The sequence below is a fragment of the Hypomesus transpacificus genome, chromosome 25 (genome assembly GCF_021917145.1).
Source record: "Hypomesus transpacificus isolate Combined female chromosome 25, fHypTra1, whole genome shotgun sequence".
Taxonomy (NCBI): Eukaryota; Metazoa; Chordata; class Actinopteri; order Osmeriformes; family Osmeridae; genus Hypomesus; species Hypomesus transpacificus.
The window spans coordinates 966,754-990,455 of NC_061084.1; the positions used below are offsets into that span (position 1 = coordinate 966,754).

Below are 23,702 nucleotides of genomic sequence, written 5' to 3' on the forward strand. Positions count from 1 at the left end.
GCCTCCCTCTTTTTTAATCTTCCTTTCTTTTTTTTGGTCTCTTTCTCTGCGTCTATCTTTTTCTCACGATTCATGTAACGTATCTAATCGTTCACAGCTCTTACACAATTTACATCAGCCAATCAACGTGATACTCTGACAATGATAGAATCTAACAATCAATTTCCGTCCGATGTGCTAAGTTAATATCCAAGTCGTGACGCAATTTTACGTATTGGATGTTTGATCATCCCTCAGCTGGTTCCTGTGATCAAGGTGAGCTCTATCCTGAGATTGTCATGGTAACATATTCAGACTTAGAAGCAGGATGTGACTCAGGCTCTGTACCTTGTTAGCTAGAGAAAAGTGATGAAATTAGCATAATCAAGACTCTCTCAGCAACACTGACAGTACCAGAACAGCTGCACCCGTGACACCTTTGGGGACACGTCCCCTCAAGAGCCTTCTGTGATCAATGGAGTAGTTGGGTTTCAATGCAAAGCAGTCCCTTATAGGCTAAGATCAATGCCATGTCTCACAAGTACCCCTATTAATTACACAGAGCCTCTCATTTCAGCCCCAGTCAAAGCTTCAAACAGAAGATAGATTTGCCCTGGCTCATTTTGACCACTCATGTACCATGTTGCATTCACCCAAACTCTGTTCTGTTGCGACCATTCTAGAGCTTAGTTTTCACTGAAGGAGTTTCAGAGAAAATAACACAAACATGTTTTGATGCAGCATCACATGTACTAGGATGTACTGTTAACAGGGGCTCTCTCTTTACATGTGCCCCACGCGAGGCCAACATCGTTTTGCATAATAGATCAACCAGACGCAAAGCTTTTAATAGTGTAACTTGATCCAGAAACAGCAGTTGGAAATTATAAACAGCCATGTAGATGAAACACATTTCGATTAAAATATACTATGTCAATATGCACTCTCACAAGGCACTTAATTTCAATACATATTTTGAAATGTATCCAGCTATACATTGTGGGTCTAGAATTTTTCATAGAAGGTTATGAAACATATTTAGTCAACTACTGGCATTAGAGCACCTTGTCTTACCATTGGCTGAGGAGTGGCTATTTCAGTTTGGCATGTAGTCAGTCGGAGAAGTGTGTGTGTGAGTTTGAGAGTGTGTGTGTTTGTGTGTATTTGGAGTGAGGGGACATGGTTTCGAGTGACCTTGCACAACTTATTTAGAATGACCTTATACAACCATATACATCTCATTTTCATGGCATAAGATGGCATGATACAACTCAATATTTGGCATTCATACAAGATTCACCCAAAATATAAAAGGGCATTTTTAGGAACAACCGATGACGCTTCTTTGTTCGGTTTGTTAGTGAATACTGACCTCTGTGGGCAGTTTCAAACACTAAATGTTCAGGTACCAGTTCGTGGAGGGCAGGGTAGATGGCGCTACCTCTCGAATCCCTCATTTCTGTCTACGGAACTCAGTGGAACTCTTTGGTTCATTTCTGGATATCTTTCAGCATCTCTTTTAACAGTAGCAGCCTACCTGCTAGCAGCTAGGTAACTAGCTAGCTAGTTTTGTAGCTCAAAAGCCTTTCAAAGACATGAGCCGCAAAAGAAACCATAGTTTCATTGAGACAAGCCTGTCACCCGACCCTCAGAACGCCTATATGGATACTCCGGGGCCAGCCGTTCGAGCCGACGATGATTTCTTGGATTTCGAGCCCGACGAGGAGTTGCTTTGCTCGGTTAGCGACATCACCGAGCACCTCGGCAGAAACATCACCGTTGTGCTTGAGACGGCGTTGTCCGAGATCCGAAAAATGGTCACCGTCAGGATAAGAGTCCTGAAAATGGAACTCCGAGAGAAGACGGACGAAATAGAAATTCTAAAAGCGAGGTTGGAGACGGTTCAAAGGGACGGTAGGGACCCATTCCCTGGTTCCATGACCGGCGAGCCTTCATCAATATTCCGAAAATCTGACTTTAATTCAGGCAGTAAACACAATAGCGGCGACCCCAAGAAAGCCAAACCTGCCATTCCTGGCGTAAAGAAAGAAAACATCAACGCAATCTGTGACTATTTGATGAAAGACAAGAATTCGAGGGGTGGTGCTGAAGTGGATAGCGATCCGAGCAATCCCCCCTCAGGCAGCGACACTCGCCATGACTCGGAGGCACACACTCTCAACCTGTGGTCGGAGAGCGGACTGCCTGTTCCGGGGCCCGGGCCTGGAGATGGGGAATCGGACTCAGCTACCGATGACATATTCGGCATGTTACCGTCCAGTAGCAAACGGATCTACGACTATGAATGGATGGCCGGCGTGGATTACCCGTCAGACTTAAAAGGTAGAACTCTGCGTTTCACCTAGGGTATGTGTGCGCACGTGCGTGTGCCCACCGCAGTCACATCATTGTGTTATCCGACCCTTTCCACAGGTTTGAGGGAACCAAAGTGTGAAAGTGCTACAACGGCAGACGAGGTGGAGGAGGAGACGGACGACTCCAAAGGAGAGGGGGACATGCCTGACCAGGACCATTCCCAGGGCTCCCTCTCCCACGACCAGACCCCAGCCTTCCCCCTGGACCCCCAGGGCTCCCCTGGAGGGGACAGCCCCATGGAGGACCCGGGGAATCGCCTCGAGCCAGGTAGGAGAGCAAGGACATCTTGACCACCCGCTCTCACCGGGCCATTTGATCACTGGTGCTTTAACCATGAACAATCCCGTCTCTGAGTTCTGGGTTTTGCAATGTTTCACTATGTTTCATGTATTCATTTAGATTTATGACTGTATATGATCTATCAAATGTCTATTTCTGTGTGTTTTAATAGCCACCTCTCATTCTGTCTTGGTCCTGTTTTCTCAGGTCAGCAGTTCCCCGCTCACACGTACCTGTGTCCTCTGTGTGGAACCTTCTGCCCCGACGCCTCGTTCCTGGAGGAACACCTCAAACTGATCCACACCGACGGCACCGCCCCCCAGCCCCTGCAGTCCGCCCCCGGCCCGGCCCCCAGCCTCGGGGAGGGCAGCAGTGACTCCAGGAGGGGGGGGGGGCGGGCACCAGGCCGGGGCCCCGAGTCGAGACGGGGCTCCCAGGGAGAAGAAGGTGGACGGGGGCTACCAGTGTGGGGACTGTGGGCGCCATTTCAACTACCTGGGGAACCTGCGACAGCACCAGCGCATCCACACCGGGGAGAAGCCCTTCATCTGCCCAGAGTGTGGGGAGCGGTTCCGGCACGCCGCCCGCCTCAAGAGCCACCGCCTGGGGCACAGCGGGGCCCAGAGCCCCTTCCCCTGCCCCCAGTGTGGCAAGGGCTTCCCGGTCCTCTCGGGGCTCAAGAGGCACCAGCGGGTGCACACGGGGGAGAGCCCGTACGCCTGCCCGCAGTGCGGCCGGCGCTTCAAGGAGCTGGGCAACCTCTACACCCACCAGAGGATCCACAGTGGGGCCACGCCCTACTGCTGCCAGCAGTGCGGACGCAGCTTCCGCCACCTGGGGACCTACAAGAGCCACCGCTGCACTCCCACACAGTGACACACACACACGGACACACACACGGACACGCACACGTGTACACACTCCCTGTCTCTCGGACGCGCATTACGAACTGAAAAACGGAAATACTAAACGTTACAATGAAGCGTCGGGGTTTGCAGCCTGCTCCGGGCCATCGCAGAGGTGTGAGGATGTACAAAGACCGCCCGCTACAAAAGGACTTTTTGGGGACTAAATGGTTGACTAAATGGAACGGGGTTAAAGTGCAAGCTGAGCTGTATGCAGGGCCTTCCTTATTCCCCCTACTTCAAACACGTCCTTCCCACATTGCAGTAGCCACTAACTGAACATGATTGGATAGGTGCAAGCAACAGCTGGTTGACTGATGTTGCCCCCATCCTAATCACTTTAGGGTCATTGATTTATATTAAAGATAGGGAAGGAGGCTTTTGAGTGGGCAAAGTTGCTTTCTTTATGGAAACTGACCTATTCAGCAATTGAAAACAACAGCAAGCAGGGATATATTTGGCTCAGTGGTTAGAGCATTTGACTGCAAGATCAAACAGGACGCAGGTCCAAACCCAAGGTGGCTTTGGATAAAAGCGTAAATAAATACATTACTAACGCCCTCCTGTGGATGTCCTTTGTTACTGCATGGTGCAAACTGCTATAGTGGCACTGCAGACTTCCTTGAAACATCATACCACTGTGCTGCAGAGCAGATGTGCTTGCATTTAGCATTTATAACTATTCTAATGTCATCTTGAACCGGCGACTATTTCTGATCTAATACCGTACACTTTTTTGTACATCTATTTGATGGTGACATCATGTTCGCAAATTGTGACCCTTTGTGTTCCTGGATATATAAATGTATCCAATCTCATATTCAGGCTGGTGTTGAGGGTCTGATTAACATTGAAAGTTAAAGAATACACTCTGATAGAAATGATAAATATGAAATATTGTGTATCTTTTTCATCAATTGTGTAGCTAAAAATTGTCCCCAGTACTGTAAATGACTGTTAAAAGAAGCACCATGATATTGGAAATGTGTATGGTAAACAAAGAATATACGACTGAAATGCTAATAATTGACAATCTGCATTCTAATAAATATTCATATACTCTATTGCTAGGTGTGTGTGTGTGTGTGTGTGCGCACATTTCCAAGGATTCTATTCCTTGGGCGAGAACAAGTGGATAGACAAGCAAAATGATGACTAAAATAAAGTGACAATTATATAGAACAAACATAAGACTTAGGTTTGAAAAAACCTTAGCCTATTGTAAAATTGACATGTTAACGGGTAAGACTAAGGAACCATAAAAGCACATTTCACCCCGCCAAATTCTACGAACACCAGGGTTTCAGATCCGACACTAGCACACTGAGTGTGTTTGCGTGAGTCTATGAGTGACTAGTAACGTGAACATGAACAGTTTCATAATATCGATCAAAATACAACTTTTACACACATGATGCCAGGAATACGATGTGCTGGCTAGGTGTAGCATGATCTTATCTAACACAATAGTGCTGGCTCTTTTTGTGTTGTAATCCAGAAAACACTGTACCTTTTTCTTTCCTTTTCAAAAACATTGAGAAAGAACATTTTGAGGAAGAAACAGAAGTGTTTAACTTGCAGTGGCCTCTTAAATTGAACCCCTTCTGTTCCTCACTCAAAATGTTCCTTCTCAACGTTTTTGGAAAGGAAATTAAAAGGTACAGTGTTCTCTGGATTATTTCCAGAGCTGTAATATCAAATGAATGGCCGTGTCCATAAAGCTGACATTTTGTCCAGATATAGTATCAAATGGGTGGCCTTCTCTAGACAGGGCCAGCGGTTGCCGGGGAGGGAGGGTTGCTGTTGAAACATAAAACATAACATAAATTGCTCTGGATAAGTGCGTCTGCTAAATTACTAACTGTAAATATATTCTCCGAAAATAAAGTTCTGGGAAAAAAAAGCAAATCAAACTGGGTTTTGAAATTGTTATTTAAATCAAATAGAACAATACATCTCTGATTACCATGGGTTGGACAAGGATTATTAATTACCGTACCTGGAATTCTGCACAAATCAAACCAAAGATAATTCAGTGTGTGTTTGTGTCATCGGTAGGGAGTTATCAAGCGATCTGTTTGTGCGCAACAACAGGTGTATCCCTATCTACACTCTTCTCTCAGAAATTAAACAGACAAAAAACATTCTCTCTTTTATTTCTGATCACGACTTTCACTCACAATGTCTGAAGGACACTTCAATTCAAAGAAAACTGTTTTGAAGGTGTGTCACAGTCGTGTGAGGTCGTTTCACAAATAGAATAGTATGCAGAGACTGGGAGGACATCCACCCACGTTCAGCCAACTCTGCCAGAAGAAAAAAAGAAGAAAAGACTGAAAAATGCATTTGGAGAAATGTGTTCGAAGCCGATCTATTCTCATGGTCCTTATCCCGCCAGCGTTGCCTCGTATTAAGGCTGAACAAAAATCCTGCAGGGTAATTGTCGCCTCAAGCATTGATTTCCGACCCTTACTTATTGTCTCAAATTGTCTCTGAAAAAGAGAGTGAGTGAGTGTGTGTGTCGTGTCATGTCTTGTGTATGTGCATGTCTGTGTGTGTGTCTTGTCCCTACCAGTGCTGTGCTCCACAGCCATAGATAGCACCATCACACTCTCCAAATGTCGGATGATTATCCAGCTAGAACATAGAGGACCAATTTGGGGAATTTTTGGAGTACTAACACATGCAATCTTAGGTTGTTTCGACCATTAGTGAACCCTACAGGTCCAAGTGCACACTTCTACCAGTTGAAATATCCATTCAAGATGTTTGAAGTAAAAGATGGCGGGATGTAAAAAGGAGGATGAGCAGTAGTGGTATATTTTAACCTGACTTGCCAGATGGTTTGTTACACATTTCCATCTGGGAAGTCGTCCCTGGAAACTGTTTGGGGAAAAAGGGCAGGCACTTTTAAAAGATGCTGGGCAGATGATTGGATGAGCCAACTGTATTCATATTTGAGGCCAAAACATATTGCTGTTATTACAATCCTTGGCACAGTGGCTTGGTAGGCTATTCTGCTTCTAAGAACACAATGCTAGTCAGATTATTTGTACAGAAAACACAAACACTGGGAAATTGGAAATAAAGAATGCAATACTGGCTTGACCTTTCTGTTTCTGTTTGTTTGGCCTCAGCTGTTCAGTGTGTGTGCTCTCTAAGGTCTTTCTGTCAGGTCTCCCTCACTCGGCCTGTAGGAGGCGCTGACCTTCTGTCGAACACTGCCTCTCTCTGCCTCTCTCTGTCTCTCTTTCTCCTTTGTCGTACCCTCTTTTGCTCCATATTTACTCCCACCATCTCTCCTCTCAGTCCCTCTTTGTCTCCCTCTGTCTACTGGTAAAAGTCTGTCTGGAAGTGTCAGACAGTGTCATTCACTGATGACCCCCTCACCATCATCAATCACATTATCCGTGTGCTGGTTCCTCCAAACACAAAAAGAGATAGACACACTTAGAGCACTTTCCGCTTTATGTTTCCTCTCACAGTGTCCCCAGCAAGAGCAAGAACACAATAAAGGTTTTTGGAGTGACTACTTACTGTACATTGCTATACTTTAATAAGAGATGCCACCTGGGCTCACCTTGGCTACCCTTCATGAGAACAAAGCAACAGCAAGTTGAATTGAAGGTCTAAAATATCATTTTCAGGCACAAAGACAGACCTCCAATGCCAGCATCTGTTTTTATAACGGCTAACCTTTTCACCGTATTCATGATCAAACACTCATCAAGAACTCAATTAGTCTCGCAAAGAGAACGTGCGTCTGCTTCAGGCTAGGTTTGACCTCTTGGAATAATAATAATAATAATAATGTGTTATGATTATGTTTTCACACAGAGAAGTCAATTTAGCTCTAACAAGTACATTCCCAAGTAGCTTGTTTCTTTCGACCACCCTTGTATTCCCCTCTGCGGCATTCAGACATTTCAGCCTCTCCCTGGCCTTTTCAGCCTCTCCCTGGCATTTGAAAGCCCTGCCCTCCCCTCGCCCTCCCTGATTCATCTTCAGGATCTATTTAACACCTTGACAGTTTCTGCCATCCCATTATCGTTTCCCACATGGCATCCTGTCTGCCTCCATCACAAAGGCTTGTGGGTCTGTTTCCATTGTTCCTCTCAAAGCGACATTTAGAGTGAAAGACCCTCCGTGTGGCCAACATCTTACCATCTGAATTATGCATACAGATGAAAGTTTGCCAGCGCCTAGGTTGGCGGCGGGGGTTCACTAGGAAAATGCCAACCTCTCTAATTAAAAGCCCAGGCTCACCTGACAGCGGGGCACATGCACGGTGCCAGATGGCTGCTGGGCATCGCGGCTGAGAAGGTAGAGGCAGAAGATGTCCGCCAGTGTTTGAACCAATTGAAGTACAGTAGACCCTCATAGCTGCACTTGGGTGCCAACATCTTTGAGCTGGTTAGTGCATCAGTGGAGTTAAGGTTTTGGTGGTTGTTTGAATTTCCTTTCTTTTGAGGATTTTTCACAAACCATAACCCCCCCCCCCCCCATTCAAATGTAGTTTTTGTTTTTAATAGTGATATATACAATACCTTGGAATCTGCTATGGAGATAAAGTGGTTGCGTTGTGTTGCTGTGCAACATTGGACACAATCCTCTCTCTCTCTGGAGGAGAGCCTAGAGTTTTTCTCTACCATTTTAAATAGATCTGTGATTGTAGACTATGAAGAGACAAAATCTGAGCACTAGTAAATACTGACCTTAGAATCTATAACCAGGGGTCCTTTTTACAGGAACCCCAAATCCGACCTTGGCTTCTGGGTATTGGAGTATTGCCTAAATGGGAGTACCTGGAACCAATAACGTATTTTAATGTGCATGTATGTTTGATGTGCACGACATTGCTGGAACGCAGCATATGCTAAATCAGGGGAGGAGCACAGGATCCAATCCACCGTACGGGTCAGAGAACATACTACTGAGGTCATGTGACAAGCTCCTCATCTTACATATTGAAATATCTCCTGTGTGTGCCTGTAGGATGTCCTATGCAGACACACATCAGCTTTGTTCATTGACTTTGGGGTCACTGCCCCACTGCAAATATAAACAGCATGGATGTTGCAAAGGGAGCCGTTTAAAGAAATGCAACCAAGTATAAAGAACGAAAAAGGGCATCAAGTGTGTTATTGAAAGGTAGGCTAGTATACTGGCGTTTGACCAGGATTCGAGTAGCATATCAATTTAAACATGTGACATTTAACAAACAGCTGCATCTCACTCTGTTCCATATTGTGCTGCTCAAGACCCTGACATCCAGAGAGATGTCAAACTACGTGTTCTCTACCCCTACCCCTTCACGTACTGAAAATGTGATGTGAGAACATGGAGAGCAGAGAGGTCACCTGAATGGGTAACAGGGAAAAGGAACACATCCCTGCTCTCATACTCCACTCACCTGCCACACATTCCTTTTTTCTACGGCAACGGTTGCTGTGGCAACAGCAGCATCACTTGTATGGGCTTGGTATAATTCTTTGTGAATCATATTTAACCTGTTTTCTTCTTATTCACCTCAGGATTCCAGATCAAGGTTTGAGGCGATGGGACCCGTCTATACTGACAGGCACACGTCTAAAAATGTCTATACACACAGCCCTGCAGTACAAACATCTGCTAAGTAACAGGGAACTACATTGTTCTTGGTTACACAACAGCTGCTAGTGCTACATATCACAAACCGAGACTTGGACACAAGCAACAAGCTCTTATTTTCACGATGGCTTGGTAGATTGCTTGCCAGCTTCCAACCATAAGCCTGTCGCTTCGTATTTCAGAGAACGGAGGGCGATCAAATAGTTAGATTGGGTTTCTGTTGGGGACATTGACCGAAACAAGCCTGGCTATATCAGAGCGGGATTGAAATGTTGAAATGTCGGAGGAAACGGAGATGTACTGCACAACCAGGAGCTCTTGGCCTCAGTTTATCTCTCTCCATGTCTGTTTGAATCAGACATGGACAAGGATAAGATCAGGCCGGTCGATACAGGCTGAATCCCTCTCCCTCTCCCTCTCCCTCTCCCTCTCCCTCTCCCCTCTCCCTCTCCCTCTCCCTCTCCCTCTCCCTCTCCCTCTCCCTCCCTCCCCCTCCCCCCTCCCCCTCCCCCTCCCCCTCCCCCTCCCCCTCCCCCCCCCCCTCCCCCTCTCACTCTCTCTCTCTCTCCCTCCCTCCCTCCCTCCCTCCTCTCTCTCTCTCTCTCTCTCTCTCTCTCTCTCTCTCTCTCTCTCTCTCTCTCTCTCTCTCTCTCTGGTTCTTTGTTGACAAAGAACCAGAGAACCTTGGTCACACAGCCGTCTGATGGATAACACACCCGCAGGCGTTTGATCGTTCCCATGCCTCCTGTTGGACTGCGTCAAAGTGACCAAGAGAGTTTAAGTCCTTCATGTCTTCAATATGCAACGACCCTGGCTCAGCACACGCTCTTTTGTATGGCTGATTCCTTAACTTCCTGGCCTCCTGGGGGTGTTTGTGTGGATGACTCAGCACTCTAGTGACAGATGGTCACTAGTGTGTCGTCAGTGTCGTCTAGGTCACTAGTGTGTCGACAGTGTCGTCTAGTGTCTGTCTGACGCTGGCAAGACATGACTCTGCCGGAGACGTAAGACCTCGTTACACCTAGCCCTTGATCTCTCACACTGCGTTGAACTTGTAATCGTTTTGCGAACAAGAGGCTGGATAGGCTGGCATTCTCCAGCTGGAGCACATGAGGAACACCACTGAGTGCCCAACTCATTACGGCGAAGGCAGACAACACTTTTCTACGTTTCTAACCTCCGAATATTTTATGAAATAATTTCACCTGTTTCTTGCTGAGGGGAAAAAAAGATGCTAAATGCTACCTTGCAAAGTACACTTCAAAGCTGTGAAGTAGTAGTCCTAGACAAATCAGTGGTTCGGTAGGTCCATTTGAGGAGATGTGTGGTAAATGGGCATGATTAGAAAGTTCCAGTAGACCTGTCAAGTATAAATGATCCACCATAATGAAGTTGGGGATGAAATGGCAGCCATTACTGTCTGCATGTGTTTTTCAACATACTGAAAGTCACACACGGCACCAGATACAGAACACGTTGTACTCTCAGAACAAACTGTAAACTTTACAGTACATTCCTTCTGGCAGGAGCATTATGTGGGGGGTGGGGGGGGGGGGGATGTATACGGCATGCATAAAGATGATGAGAATTGGTGTGTTCTCTAAAACGTGTGTATGTGTTGGATCTATACAGTGTGTCACTGTGTTATTTCCTTACCATTCCCCCTTAATGCATAGCCAGGTAGGCAGCCAAAACACTAACCCATTCGCATTAATGAGAGTGACTTATTAAACATCCCAGCAAATTACACATTGGCGTTAAAATGATGCAAGGCTATTTGTGTCAGAGATGAAAGCTTTTCTTTCTGGACTACTTTTTATTATTTCCCCCAATTGTCTACTCTTGTTGTTCTCTAATTAACAATGGGAGTGCAGTGTTTCACGGCCTCTTAATGGATTCTAATAATAATAATTATTACTAGTAGTACCATGTTTTGAATTTCACTTGAAAGACGGTGGGTCTGGTGAGTCAGACAGAGTCAGGAGACAGGGAGGAGATACGGGGGAGAAATAGAGGAGAGAGCGGAGACATCGAAAAGAGAAGAGAAAGGGGGGAGAGATGGGGGGGAGAGTGAGGCGAGATAGGGGAGAGAGTGAGGGAGAAAAGAGAGGGCAGAGAGAGTGAGTTATGGAGCCTGGAGATGAGATGTATGAGGGTACGATGCTGAACTATGAACGGGGTCTAGATGGAAAAAGTCTGCAGAAGGGTATTTGATAAGGAGGTTATTTCTTTTCACCCCTCTCCTCCTGCACCTCCCTCTTAGACTTTCCCTCTCTTGCTCCTCTCCCTCTCTCTCTCTATTTCTCTCTCTCTCCATGAGATGGTGTATGTCGCGCAACAACTCCCCCTCGAGTGAGTATTTCTAACCAAGGGAGCCCTTGACAGCATCCAAACCAATAAGGGCTCTGCAACTGAATTTGAAAATAAATGAGGTTTAGGTTCAATGAGGAAACCCCTATCAAGCTTTCTTTGTTGTGTGTGTTGCTCCTCATGTTGTACGCCAGCTCCTACGACACAGTCATCAACAGACATGAAGGGACATCCAACACAAAGAGAAGAGACGCATGAATATATTACAATATATCTGAAGAATCTGTATGTGTCGCAGTGTTTCACGGCACAGGGGAAACGTTTCAATATACGAGACGTATAAAAGGAACGTCAAGTTAAATAAGACATTTTCGTCACATCCTCAGAGTTCCAACGCGTCGTTGCAAGGAGACCGGTTCCAAACGCACACATACCTACAGGCCCCCAGCCTGCTCCCACTGTCAAGCCTGCTATTTCTGAAGCCTCATTTAGTGACTCATCCTTACGATCTGAAGAGGTCATCAAAACAAGGAGAGGGTCTGAGTATCTCTCCCTCCTAAACACATTTCCTGCCCAGAAAGAGAGAAACAAAATCCATTGAAAGAGAAAAAAACGTCAGAAGACATACAGAGAGCTCAGAGCTTGATTTGGTTCCCTTCCACCTCGATATACATCAACCTCAGAAAGCTCCTTAAATTGTCTTAAATCCCTTCAATGGAAACCCCAGAGCGAGTCTGATTAATCTTGATGAGCTCCCGCAGAATGGGTCAGACCTGGCTGTGGCCTAATGGCTTGCCTCGCCAAACAATCACCCAGTGGGACGAATACTCCATGGCAGAGTTGTCAAATGGGCTGAAAAAATTTAACATTTCAACAGGAATTTGTATGCAATCCAAAGCTTCAACTCCTTAAAAGAAAAAAAGAAAAAGAGAATCTGTGCTTGGCTGTGATTGCTCTCAACAGGCCCATCAATCTCGACAGCCTCACCGTGGATTAAGATGAAAATTGTCGTCAAGGCCCCCCGTCGTCAAGGGCCGTGACTTAAGAAGGTGATCATTTTCGGCCCTGTTTTCCCTCCGCGGAGCAAATGGAAGTGGAAGCACATGGGTTCTAGGGAGGGTGTGCAGCGGTCTAGTGAGAAGGCCTGCCGGGCTGGAGGGTGGAGACCGGAGCCTCATGTCACGATGAGGTGCACGCTGAGACGAGCACCATCAGACGAGGCGGCGGGGCGGCGGGGCGGCGGGGCGGAGGGGCGGCGAGCGATGTGAAAACATGGACCCACTCGGCCTGCTGAGTCCCCACTCACCCTGGCCAATCACACTCGGCGCTGCCTGCTCTCTAATTGGGTGGTGTGGAGTGTGGAGTTTGTTTCATGCTGGTTGCTCTCTCTCTAACTCTCTCTCCAACTCTCTCTCTCTCTTTTACTCACTCTTCCCATCTCTTTCCTTCTTTGACTGTCCCTCCTCTCCTCTCCTCTCTCTCTCCACTCTGCTTCAGTACTCTTCATCATTATCTCTGTGCCAATGGCAGTCCAGAGGTAAACTACTATAGGTCAGTCGAGCCTTCAGCCCCAGAGTCTAACTGGCCCTGGAGGTGGAGGAAAGCATGCCTTTCCCCCAATCTCAACCCCAAAACAGAGCTGCCTTCTGGGACCGCAGCCTCAGTCTGTCTCCACCGGATCACCACGGAACCTGGTCAGCGCTAAAATGATACTGGCATGAGACAGCTACCAAGTTAAATATAGTTAAAAGAGGAAAAAACACTTTGAGGAGAATACAGATTTGGGACGGTTCCAGAAAGGTGTTTGTTTGTGTAAGAGACACCAGAAAGGCCCAGTTCAACTTCTGAGAATGTCATAGATTCATCTGTACAATTTATATAAATATAAATTGTACATATAATTGTACATATAATTGTCGTTATAGCAGTACACACATTCCGGCCTTTGAACTTTTTCTCCACAGTAAATGCAACTTGCTATTGCCAGCTTAAACTTTCACAGCTTTGGGCAAAATCTCATATTTATTTTATATGAAAAAACTGACTAGTACACTCTGGGTCTGAAGCTCCAGAGTCACTGTGCTGGACGTGAGGTAGATTCTCAGTCGCTTCAGAACTGAAGAATGGAGGATGAGGGCAGGGAGGAAGAGAGGAGGGGTTCAGGGGAGGAGAAGAGGAGAGGTTCTGAGGGCCAGTGTGCCTTATGTCATTGTTTTTTACATGCTGAAGATCACCCGTCCCCTCTGGTGTCCCCTCACCTCTTCCAGTACGGTAATAACAAACAGCACTTTACAACGTTGCTTAGTGTCCTCATCCTCAATGAGTCATTAGATGTGATGGAGGGCTGGATTAAGAGAGAACCTGATGATGTAAGCCTGAGGTAACTTCAGGGGATTTCTCACACTTTTTTTTTTCTTCTTCAGTTCTTTTATTTCTTCTCACTCACAAGTGCTTCTTCCTCTGCACTATTTTCAGTGAAATAGAAGGTGGTCTTTCTCCGGAAGGACTTCCGGAACAATCAGATAAAAACATTTGCCATGCCACCTGCTGCTTTCTCTCTCCCTCTCCCTCCGTCTGTCTAGACGTAACAAGAATACAGCTTCATGCTGAGATGATTAGTCTTGCCTCCCCCTGTTTACATCTATTTTAAGTTGCAAAGAAAATGAGACAGTAGTCATTTAAACCATTGTGTAATCCTTCCCGAGTGATATAATCCAAGGACAGACAATACAGACATCAGGAGTCATCTTCCAGAATGTTCTCTGAGACCTGAAACTTGAAAAAAAAAAAAAATCTTAGGCCAATAGGTGAATGTTCATGTTCAAACTATTTAAATCCTTCAGATGACTGTAAAAAGAAGGAACCAGTCACATGCTATTGTCAGAGATAATCATGTGAAATATGAGGGGAGGGGTTATTAAGTTGTCTCATCATCTGTACGTTGGTTGTGGGGTCCACATGAATCCCATTCCCAGTGAAACGGGACACTGGGAGACAGAGATGGAGGGAGCAGAAAGACACGATGACAGAGCTCAAAGGAGGGAGAAGGTGAGCTCTGGACTAAAGAGGTGGGGAGAGATAGAGAGAGAGAGAAGTAGAGCGTTGCATTTCAAGGGACAAAGTGCCTGATGTGTTCTGCGCACAGCCCAGGAATTTACACACAGAAGGGGGGGGGAGAGAGTAAGAAGGAGAGAGAGTGAAAGTGAGAGAGAGCGAGAGAGGGGGGAGGGAGAACCACAGGAGAGAGAAGCAGAGAGCGGAGAAGAAGCGCCACTGACAGAGAGAAAAGAGAGAGAGAGAGAGAGAGAGAGAGAGAGAGAGATAGAAGTGGCTGAGTGGATGATATGATGGAGCAGATGATGGACAGAGAGAGGGGAGGACAGAAGAAGCACTCCTCAGACCCTTCCAGTCCGCTGTAGGGGAGGAGCAAAGCACACACCAGGCAAGAGAGACGTTTTCCTGCTTCCAATCAGCACCAGCATGGAGATGAGAGCACAGAGGAGACCTGGACTGCACCTTCCTACCTGAACAGGGTAAGTCTCTCTCCGCATGAGTCTCTCTGGCAGAATATGACTTCCATAACACAACTAGAGGAGAAGTCACGCTTGCCCTACCTTCATGAGGTAACAACAAAAAATGGGACAGTGTAATGTTGCATTGTGCGTTTCTACACTTTTGGAAAGGTTTTGCTAAAAATAGATTTCAGTTGGTATTTCTCTGAGAGGGGGGTACTATGTCAAGAGAGTGATTTGTCAGGCTTACCAATGCAAGCACATGCCTGGGCATATGCTTGCACACAAGAGCCTGTCTGCGCAAACAAGAACAGAATCTGCTGTCCATCAATTTGAACGGACAAATGATGGCATTCTGAGGCTATGCCATATTGCATATTAAATGTAAGATTGTTGTGATGATCAAGAACATTCATTTTTTTATTATTCTCACAAACACATTTAACCCACATAAGATATTTTGCGAGGAAAACTGTTTTTCTATATTTTGCTTTGAACATCTAAACAGAAGAGGGATGCACACTTAAGTGAAGTGAATGGCTATGATAAGTATTTAATGTCAGATAGTTATTGTACACAGATTCAGAATGAGTGAGGGAGTGTGTGTGTGAGTGTGTGTGTGTGTGTGTGTGTGTGTGTGTGTGTGTGTGTGTGTGTCAAAGAAAAATATAGAAAGGATAGAGGAAGAAAAGAAGAGAGAATTAGAAGAGAAAAAAGAGAGAAAAGATTAGAGGTTACAGTCTTTCTGACCAGTATCAGTAGCCAATCAATAAATAGAAAGCCTAATGGATGGATCAATACCTTTCAAGCCATTTCTGAACCAGGCTGATAGTGGAGTGAACCGCGAAGAAACACTGTTGGATCAATTGAATGATTAACAGGAGGCATTGATTACTGTGCCATTTGCACACCGTGACAGATGTGCTCCCAATACTGCATGCAGCAATGCCAAGGGCTAATTTGCATGCACAACCTGCATAACATGTACAACATGCATAACATGTGTGTCCTAGCACACACACACACAGAGACTGAGAAATAAAATGATTGGCTATGATATGCTTTCATCCTACGGATAATTACTTTAGCGCTGGAGTCAATTCTGGCTCACCTCAGTTCCTGTGCATCTGGTAGTTTGTGAATGCGTTGTGTATCAACAGACAGGGATACCACATCTTCAAAGAGATGTACAGGATGGATATGGTATTTGATGGCAGACTTTATTTTATTTCTTTACTACATTTTGGAAGTCTTTGGTTTGTAAGTGGGACCTCATAGGGGCTCACTCAGTGACAGTTACGTTCACGGCTTGTGACAGTGTTTTAGTGGAGGGGCGTACTGTGGGAGGGGAGGAGGTATGAGGGGGATGGATGAGGGGGGGGGGGGGGGGGTGAGTTACACTCTCATCTCGGATGACAGCAGTCAGTCACACTCAGGAAGGCACCAAAGACCTCTGGTGAATCACCCTAATGAGTCACAGAAAGTGAACAGAAACCGTATTTTAAATAACAAAAGAATACAAGAGAGAGTAAAAAAAACTGCAGTTATTCTTGGAGGTTCGACGCAAGCATTTGAGGAAGCCTGTTAAAGTAGAGAGAGACACGCAGGCTTTGCGGGCACATGCTCCTGAGCGATAGGACAGACTGAAGCTAAAGGGGAGGGATACATGCCGCACGTCAGAATGGCCTGGCATGTTAGCTTGAGTGGGCCGTGATGAGAGCCTGCCTGCCTGAATGTCACTCACACAACTCGCGAGTAAAACACGTCTTTTTATCCTCCGAGTAAGGATAGCTAGTCCTCCGTAGATGGCTTCAGGCACTCGTCCGCGTCACCTGGCTTTCAAGGGTCATACCGTCACAGACACACGCACACAAATACACACACACACTTCATCACTGACCTACGTGCTTTGATGTGATATCAAGAGGGGGGGGGGAGCAATACAAAGAACACTTTTACTAAGTGTTATTCAGCGTCACACACTTTTTAAACTGTGTCTTCACAGGTGATTTTGCTTGGGACTATACAGGCCCCGTAAACATCGAAAATATCTGAAGCCCAGGTATTTGTCAGGAGTCACTGAGTCAGTTCTTTACTGAGCAGATTGTCGTCCGGACTACGTGGTTACGGAAATCAGGGGGAGTGTTCCGTTTCCTGTCTGTATGGTGACACATAGTTACTGTGGGAAACCAATTTGGCCCAAAAATGGACCGTGTGATTGCTGGTTTTCCACGGGAAAATGAGATCACGCAGGATGTGAAGGTAAACGGACTTCTTATGATGGTGATTCAGGAAAAAACGTTGTTTGTTTTGCGAGGCTAAAAACACCTTGATGCTTCAGTAAATTGGATATGGTCAGAATTGTTTTTGTGTTGTTCCATTCCATAAAAAAAAAATCCATGTCTTGATAAATGCACACAAAAAGCCCAAACAACCACCATCCATTCCACGTTTGCCAACAAGGAATGGATGAGCAAAGTATGAGGGTTCACTAAGGAGGACCTCTGAGAGGCAGGAGAAGAAGGAGCTTGAAAAATAGGAGTATACAAAGGATGAAGATCAAATAGGTCCTGAATGATAGCACATGGGGGGCAGAGCACAAGAGAGTGAGAGAGAGAGAGAGAGAGAGAGAGAGAGAGAGAGAGAGAGAGAGAGAGAGAGAGAGAGAGAGAGAGAGAGAGAGAGAGAAGAGAGAGAGAGAGAGAGAGAGAGAGAGAGAGAGAGAGAGAGAGAGAGAGAGAGAGAGAGAGAAAGAAAGACGAGAGAGAGAGAGAGAGAGAGAGAGAGAGAGAGAGAGAGAGAGAGAGAGAGAGAGAGAGAGAGAGAGAGAGAGATGGTTGGCGGTCACCTCAGTGACAGCAGACCTCTCCCCTGCCCTGCACTGTGTGTGATGATAGCAGATGGATAACATAACAGCTCTACAGAGACAGGTTATGGACGACATGGGCCAATGTTATTCACACACTCTCTCTCACACACTCACACACACACACATACATATACATACATGCATATACACACACCTAAAACACAGCCATATCCATTAATGCCTCGCAGGGCAGTGTTTGAATAACAAGACAGTCTGGCAAACAGAGATAGCTAGAGCTAAGCTTTTATTTCTCTGCTTTCCCCTGGAGGGCACGGCTAGAATGGTTATAGGATGAATCGAATCAACTGACTGATGAAACTATTTTTCCGCTTCAACTCTCACCCCAATCCCGTCACTTTCCGTCACCCACTGTAACCTGTGTAGTTTGCACTGTGAGTTTCGCAGTATCACACGGCATTTTAGTCGATTGCAAAGTATACAAATGAGCTCTCTTTCCTTATTAGACCACCAGGGGGCCCTGTTTGCTATTGACAGTGTTCTGTGCTAAACAGCCAACAATCCTTCTGTGTATTGTATGCGAGTCACGCTTATTTCCACTGAAAGACAACAATTAACTGCCTTTAAGATCGGACACACATTACGTAGAAATCACAGTCCCTACTGACTGGATCCAGTGAGACCTATGCAAATACAATCAAACTATAAAATGAATCATTTTAGCTATCGAGGTAGAGGACACAAAATGATAGTGGCCATATTTCCCTGAACCGTCCCCCCCTCCTCCATTCCCTCCTGCTATCACACGCCTCTGCCACGTGTGCACCTTCTCCAGCACACGTCACCAGCCTTCCCTCCCCAAAGGACATAGTCCAGCTGCCCCCTGCTCCTCCATCTACCCTGGTCCTCTCTCCCGTTCTCTCACACTACCTCACCCTCCCTCCTCCCTCCCCAGTCGCTTCACACTGGTGGAAGGACAAACTTTGACCCTCCTCTTCTTCCCTGCCTTACATCACTTACACCCCCCCCCCCCCCCCGCGGACAAGATAGATGCATCAACATCAATCTGCCTGGGGGGTGCTGAGTGGCCCGTGAAAACACAAACAACCCCCTCCTCCCCCCCCCCCCCCGCCCCATGTTCCCCATCAAGAACCAACACAGCTGAACCCAGACCCCCAGCGAGCGCGGGGCACCAACAGCTCCCTCTCGCCCTGCTCTGCTGGCCCATCGTCAGAACTGTCTTGTTCTGGTAAGTCGATCCTTTTAGCAGGACTGGCCGCTCTCAGCAGGCAGAATCGATGTTCTCTATGATTACTCTTCTCTCGTTGGGAGTGCTCAACGGGCCAGCGCTTCAGTGAGTACATTGAATCCTAGCAGAGGTGTTGCTACAGGGGCTCCAGCAGAATGACAGGTTGTGTTGACTCTGCAGTAATAATAACAGAAGACGGTGAGGGCGGGTGATGAAGATCAGTCATTTCACCAGCGGCAGGGTGATACATCTCTGATCTTTACTGTCGGAAGTATCCACACACACACACACACACACAGAGGAGCACACAAAACCAAAAGAAATGGCGCTCACTAACATCCTCTGGTGCTCTGAATGGACTGCAGTTATACAACACCATCAGGAACTCACCGCCTCACCCGAGGACACGTTGACACATGGCCAGGGAGCGGGGATCAAACGGCTGACCCTGTGCTGAGGAGACGGCCCCCTCTCCACCTCCTGAGACCCTGCTGCGTGCTGCTCAGACAGGATATTGACTGTATGCCGATATGTTCCTAACAGCACTTGACAATGGCACATGGGTCACTATCCATGACACACACACGCACTGTTACACATGGATCAGCATCTATGACACCACACACACACACGCAGGCTGTTACACATCCCAGTCTCTCTCCTGTCTAATGGCTGCCTGGGTATTCTGCTCATGTCGTTGCCTTCTGTTGGTTGTTAAGTGAGACATTATTGGTTTCTTGCCACTGTAATGGAGGAAAACAGCCCTCATTGCATATTCCGGCCACAAATGCAATTAGCCTTTTGGTGCTGGCTGACTTAGCGTTGATGACTCCGCACCTCGGGTTCTGCAGAGGTGAACGACGCGGGGAGGGGCGGAGGGGGACAGAGGCAGAGAAAGAAAAAAGAAAGGACTAAGTCCATACAAATGAAAGACAGGAGAAAAGAATGAGGATTCTGGAGTTTGTTTTTCATCCTCGGCCTCTGCGTTGTCTGTGTGTCTGTGTCAGGTTTGTGTCTGTTAGCTCGCCAACATGTGTCACAAGGTGTCTTTCTGCCTCTCGCGGTCGTAATTGGACGCCGAGAGCGTTGACCTTGCCTGAGCTCACGCACAGACTCCGAGAGGTGTGTGACAGATGTGTTTTTGTGCGGTGTGTTTGCCCGCGTGTATGTGTATGTGTGTAACGCCGCCTGTTCAATTTCAGCGGGAAAACCTTCCAGCCTCGCACAAACACATCGCCGCTCTGATGCCAGTTTGCATCGCGGTGACATCTGGGGAATGCGGGAGGTAATAGATCTTCATGGGTTCAGTATTAGATCGGCAACCTTGTTTGAGACCTCATCTACTCCTCCCGACTGTACAGAGCGACCACAGCACCCCAGGGTTTAATATTCACCATGTGCCCATTCCCTTGTCTGATTGGATTCTTGAACTCCCATGTCCATTAATCACAAAAGACAGGCAAAATGGGAAAATGAACTCGGTGACTGTTTTTATTACAATATGAAGTTTGTTTCTTTGATTTCCTTTCAAGAGAACAAGGCAGTGATTGCTTTTTGTGTTTTTTTTTGCCTAACAGGGCTCCTGGACTCGACTCAAAGAAAACGTGACTGTGAAACCCCCTGAGGGAGAAGCTCAAACCTAAAGCCCCGTGATCTCCGCGTTCTTTCAGGAGTGTCATGGCCGACTGACCACCCGTGAGAACCAACACCACACAGTAACCACATTGAGTGGCGAGGCTGCAGCATCCACCACAGGTTTAGCCTGAAGAGTGATGCTATTCAGCTAAATAGCAGAATTCAAGTACCGGCTTAAGCTCTTTGAAACATAACATCCCAATCTGTTGAAGGAATGTTTATCCTGTGCAGTGGGTCTGAGCGATGCTGAAAGACCTTGTCCCATATGGATCCACTGGCAGCAGATGGACTAATGAGACAGCCGTTTATTTGTGAATGAATGAAGAATGTTACGCGATTCGCTGCCAAGAATTCCACAAATTGGAGTACCTTTGCCCCTGGACACAAATTGCTTCAGTGCCCTCGTCTGAGAGCAACCCAAGGCTGGGGATTTCTAATGAGAACATAAGAAACAAGGACACATGAGAGGAGAGAGAAGCAGACCCTCTAACTGAGTTTAGGTTAACCTTCTCCATGTCACATATGGACAGTTGCACGAGACAATAACACACTCATTCCAATCTCCCCCTCTCTACCCCACAGCCCCACCGAGAACCAAGAAAGAGAATATTTCTGCTACCCGTGACCTACTTACGAAAAGGAGTCAAACAGAAAACCCATGGAATCTGAGCTGTCGAACCCATAACATTGACATTTACACGCTAACCAGAAAGACAGCCTCGAAGGTCAAGGCCCTGGTCCCCCCAGCAGACATGGAGTTCAACGGCACCCACGACTACCCTGGGTTTCCTACAGGGTTTCCCTACAACTCCAGCATGGACTACGAGGACTACGAACAGGAGACGGACGCCAGCAAGATCATCATCCCGTCCATCTACGCGCTGGTCTGCTGCGTGGGCCTCACGGGCAACGCCATGGTCATCTACGTCATCCTGAAGTACGCCAAGATGAAGACGGCCACCAACATCTACATCCTCAACCTGGCCATCGCCGACGAGCTCTTCATGCTGAGCGTGCCCTTCCTGGCCACGTCGGCCGCCGTCCGCCACTGGCCGTTCGGCTCGCTGATGTGCCGCCTGGTCCTCAGCGTGGACGGCATCAACATGTTCACCTCCATCTTCTGCCTGACTGTGCTGAGCGTGGACCGCTACGTGGCCGTCGTCCACCCCATCAAAGCCGCGCGCTACCGCCGGCCCACCGTGGCCAAAGTGGTCAACGTGTGCGTGTGGGGCTTCTCCCTCCTCGTCATCCTCCCCATCATCATCTTCGCCGACACGGTGCCGGCCCAGGACGGCGGCGTGGACTGCAACTTCCTGTGGCCCGAGGCGGCGTGGTCCGAGGCGTTTGTGGTGTACACCTTCCTGCTGGGCTTCCTCCTCCCCGTGGGGGCCATCTGCCTGTGCTACTGCCTGATGGTGGCTCGCATGCGGGCCGTGGGGCTCAAAGCCGGCTGGCTGCAGAGGCGGCGCTCGGAGAAGAAGATCACGCGGATGGTGCTCCTGGTGGTGGCCGTGTTCGTGCTCTGCTGGATGCCCTTCTACATCGTCCAGCTGGTCAGCGTGTTCCACCGCCCGCCGGACCCCATGGTCACGCAGCTGTTTGTCATCCTTAGCTACGCCAACAGCGGCGCCAACCCCATCCTCTACGGCTTTGTGTCGGACAACTTCCGGCGCTCCTTCCAGCGGATCGTGTGTTTCCGTTGGCTGGAGTCGGGCCTGGACGGCGAGCAGGTGGACTACTGCGCCGTGGCGCTCAAGAGACAGGCCAGACCTCCGGACTTCCCCAAGGAATGTCTGGCCTCGGACATGGTGTTCCGGAACGGGACCTGCACCTCTAGGACCACAACACTGTGACGGCTTGAGACATTGGTGATGGGAGGGGTGAGCGACGGTTTGTAAAGATACTCTGTGAGGTAGCGGGTCAGGGGCTGGACAAGATGCTGACTACACTGTGACCAGGAGACCATGAGGGAAGATCTACACACAGCTAGGGAGCTACATATCGTTACACAAAAGTATGCTGACCTGGTGGGATGCCACAGCAAACCACCGGCACTGCGCACAATAACTGGACTTGACACAGCTATTCTTTGAAGTGAACCAGCGCTTTATGTAAAGAAAACAATTTACAATATGAGTTTGCTTGACAAATAATTGTTTGCCAATTGTAAACTGGATATAGAGTTTTATTTTCTGGTAAACACCACAGAGTGTAGGTAAAGACAATCTACACACAATATTCCAATGTGATCAAAGTTTGACAGATTTACATTTTACATGGCAGGAGGAAAAGTAATTTAATGACATTGATGATGTGTTGGAATCAAACTGTGAAAGTGAATAATGTCTGTGCACTCCCTACTTTAAGTTTACATGTTATTTTTCAATGCTGATTGTCTATGTATTCACTGTATGTATGTATATATTATATATCTGTTGATTGTTTATTTGTGAGCTGTTTATTTGTGTTTGTGAGTCTTTTAGAGGGTTACAAAGCCTGACACTGAACCCAACCAATTATTTGTGATGTTGGTACATGGACCACAACATAATTAAATCTGACCAATTAACAGAGTTCAAATCCCACAATCCCTTGGGTTGGCTCTACATCCACTTAATGCTTAATGACTGAATGTTGAATTCTGTGTTTATCTTTTGTTAATCAAAAAAAGGTATATACTATTTTCAAATCTGAGGAAGATACTGTAAATATGAATCTGAAATAAACACTCCCATTTCAAAGTGTGATTTTGTTCAAAAAGAATATCAAACAGATGGTCCAGTACTCAATAATATGAACGTTCTGCAATGACCCTTGAGAACAGGTGAGATCTATTTTCCATTTGGCTTCGGTGAAGTGAAAAATTCCCCTGACAGACTGACCTACGGATAATGTCCATGAAGAGCAACAAGATAACATTTCTACTGTCTGACGCTGCATGTGCTGTGTGGAGCTGAAAGTTGCGAAGGCGTTTCCTCATGCAACACCAGCGAAGTAGCCTGAGGCGCAAAGTCCTATTT

General features: G+C 46.9%; 2 protein-coding genes across 2 annotated transcripts; both read left to right on the forward strand.

Annotated features, from left to right (window-relative positions):
• The first annotated feature begins 1,481 nt into the window (after positions 1 to 1,481).
• On the forward strand, positions 1,482 to 3,834 carry LOC124487170 (zinc finger protein 16-like). The gene is given in 4 exon segments (XM_047049288.1): positions 1,482 to 2,322; positions 2,413 to 2,622; positions 2,842 to 3,028; positions 3,030 to 3,834. Coding segments are annotated over 4 exon segments (1,626 nt in total). The 5' UTR covers positions 1,482 to 1,574; the 3' UTR covers positions 3,511 to 3,834.
• A 17,600-nt stretch (positions 3,835 to 21,434) lies between these two features.
• On the forward strand, positions 21,435 to 23,237 carry sstr1b (somatostatin receptor 1b). The gene has a single exon (XM_047049144.1). It carries the CDS (start codon positions 21,435 to 21,437, stop codon positions 22,533 to 22,535), a length of 1,101 nt encoding a protein of 366 aa, XP_046905100.1. The 3' UTR covers positions 22,536 to 23,237.
• The last annotated feature ends 465 nt before the right edge of the window (positions 23,238 to 23,702 follow it).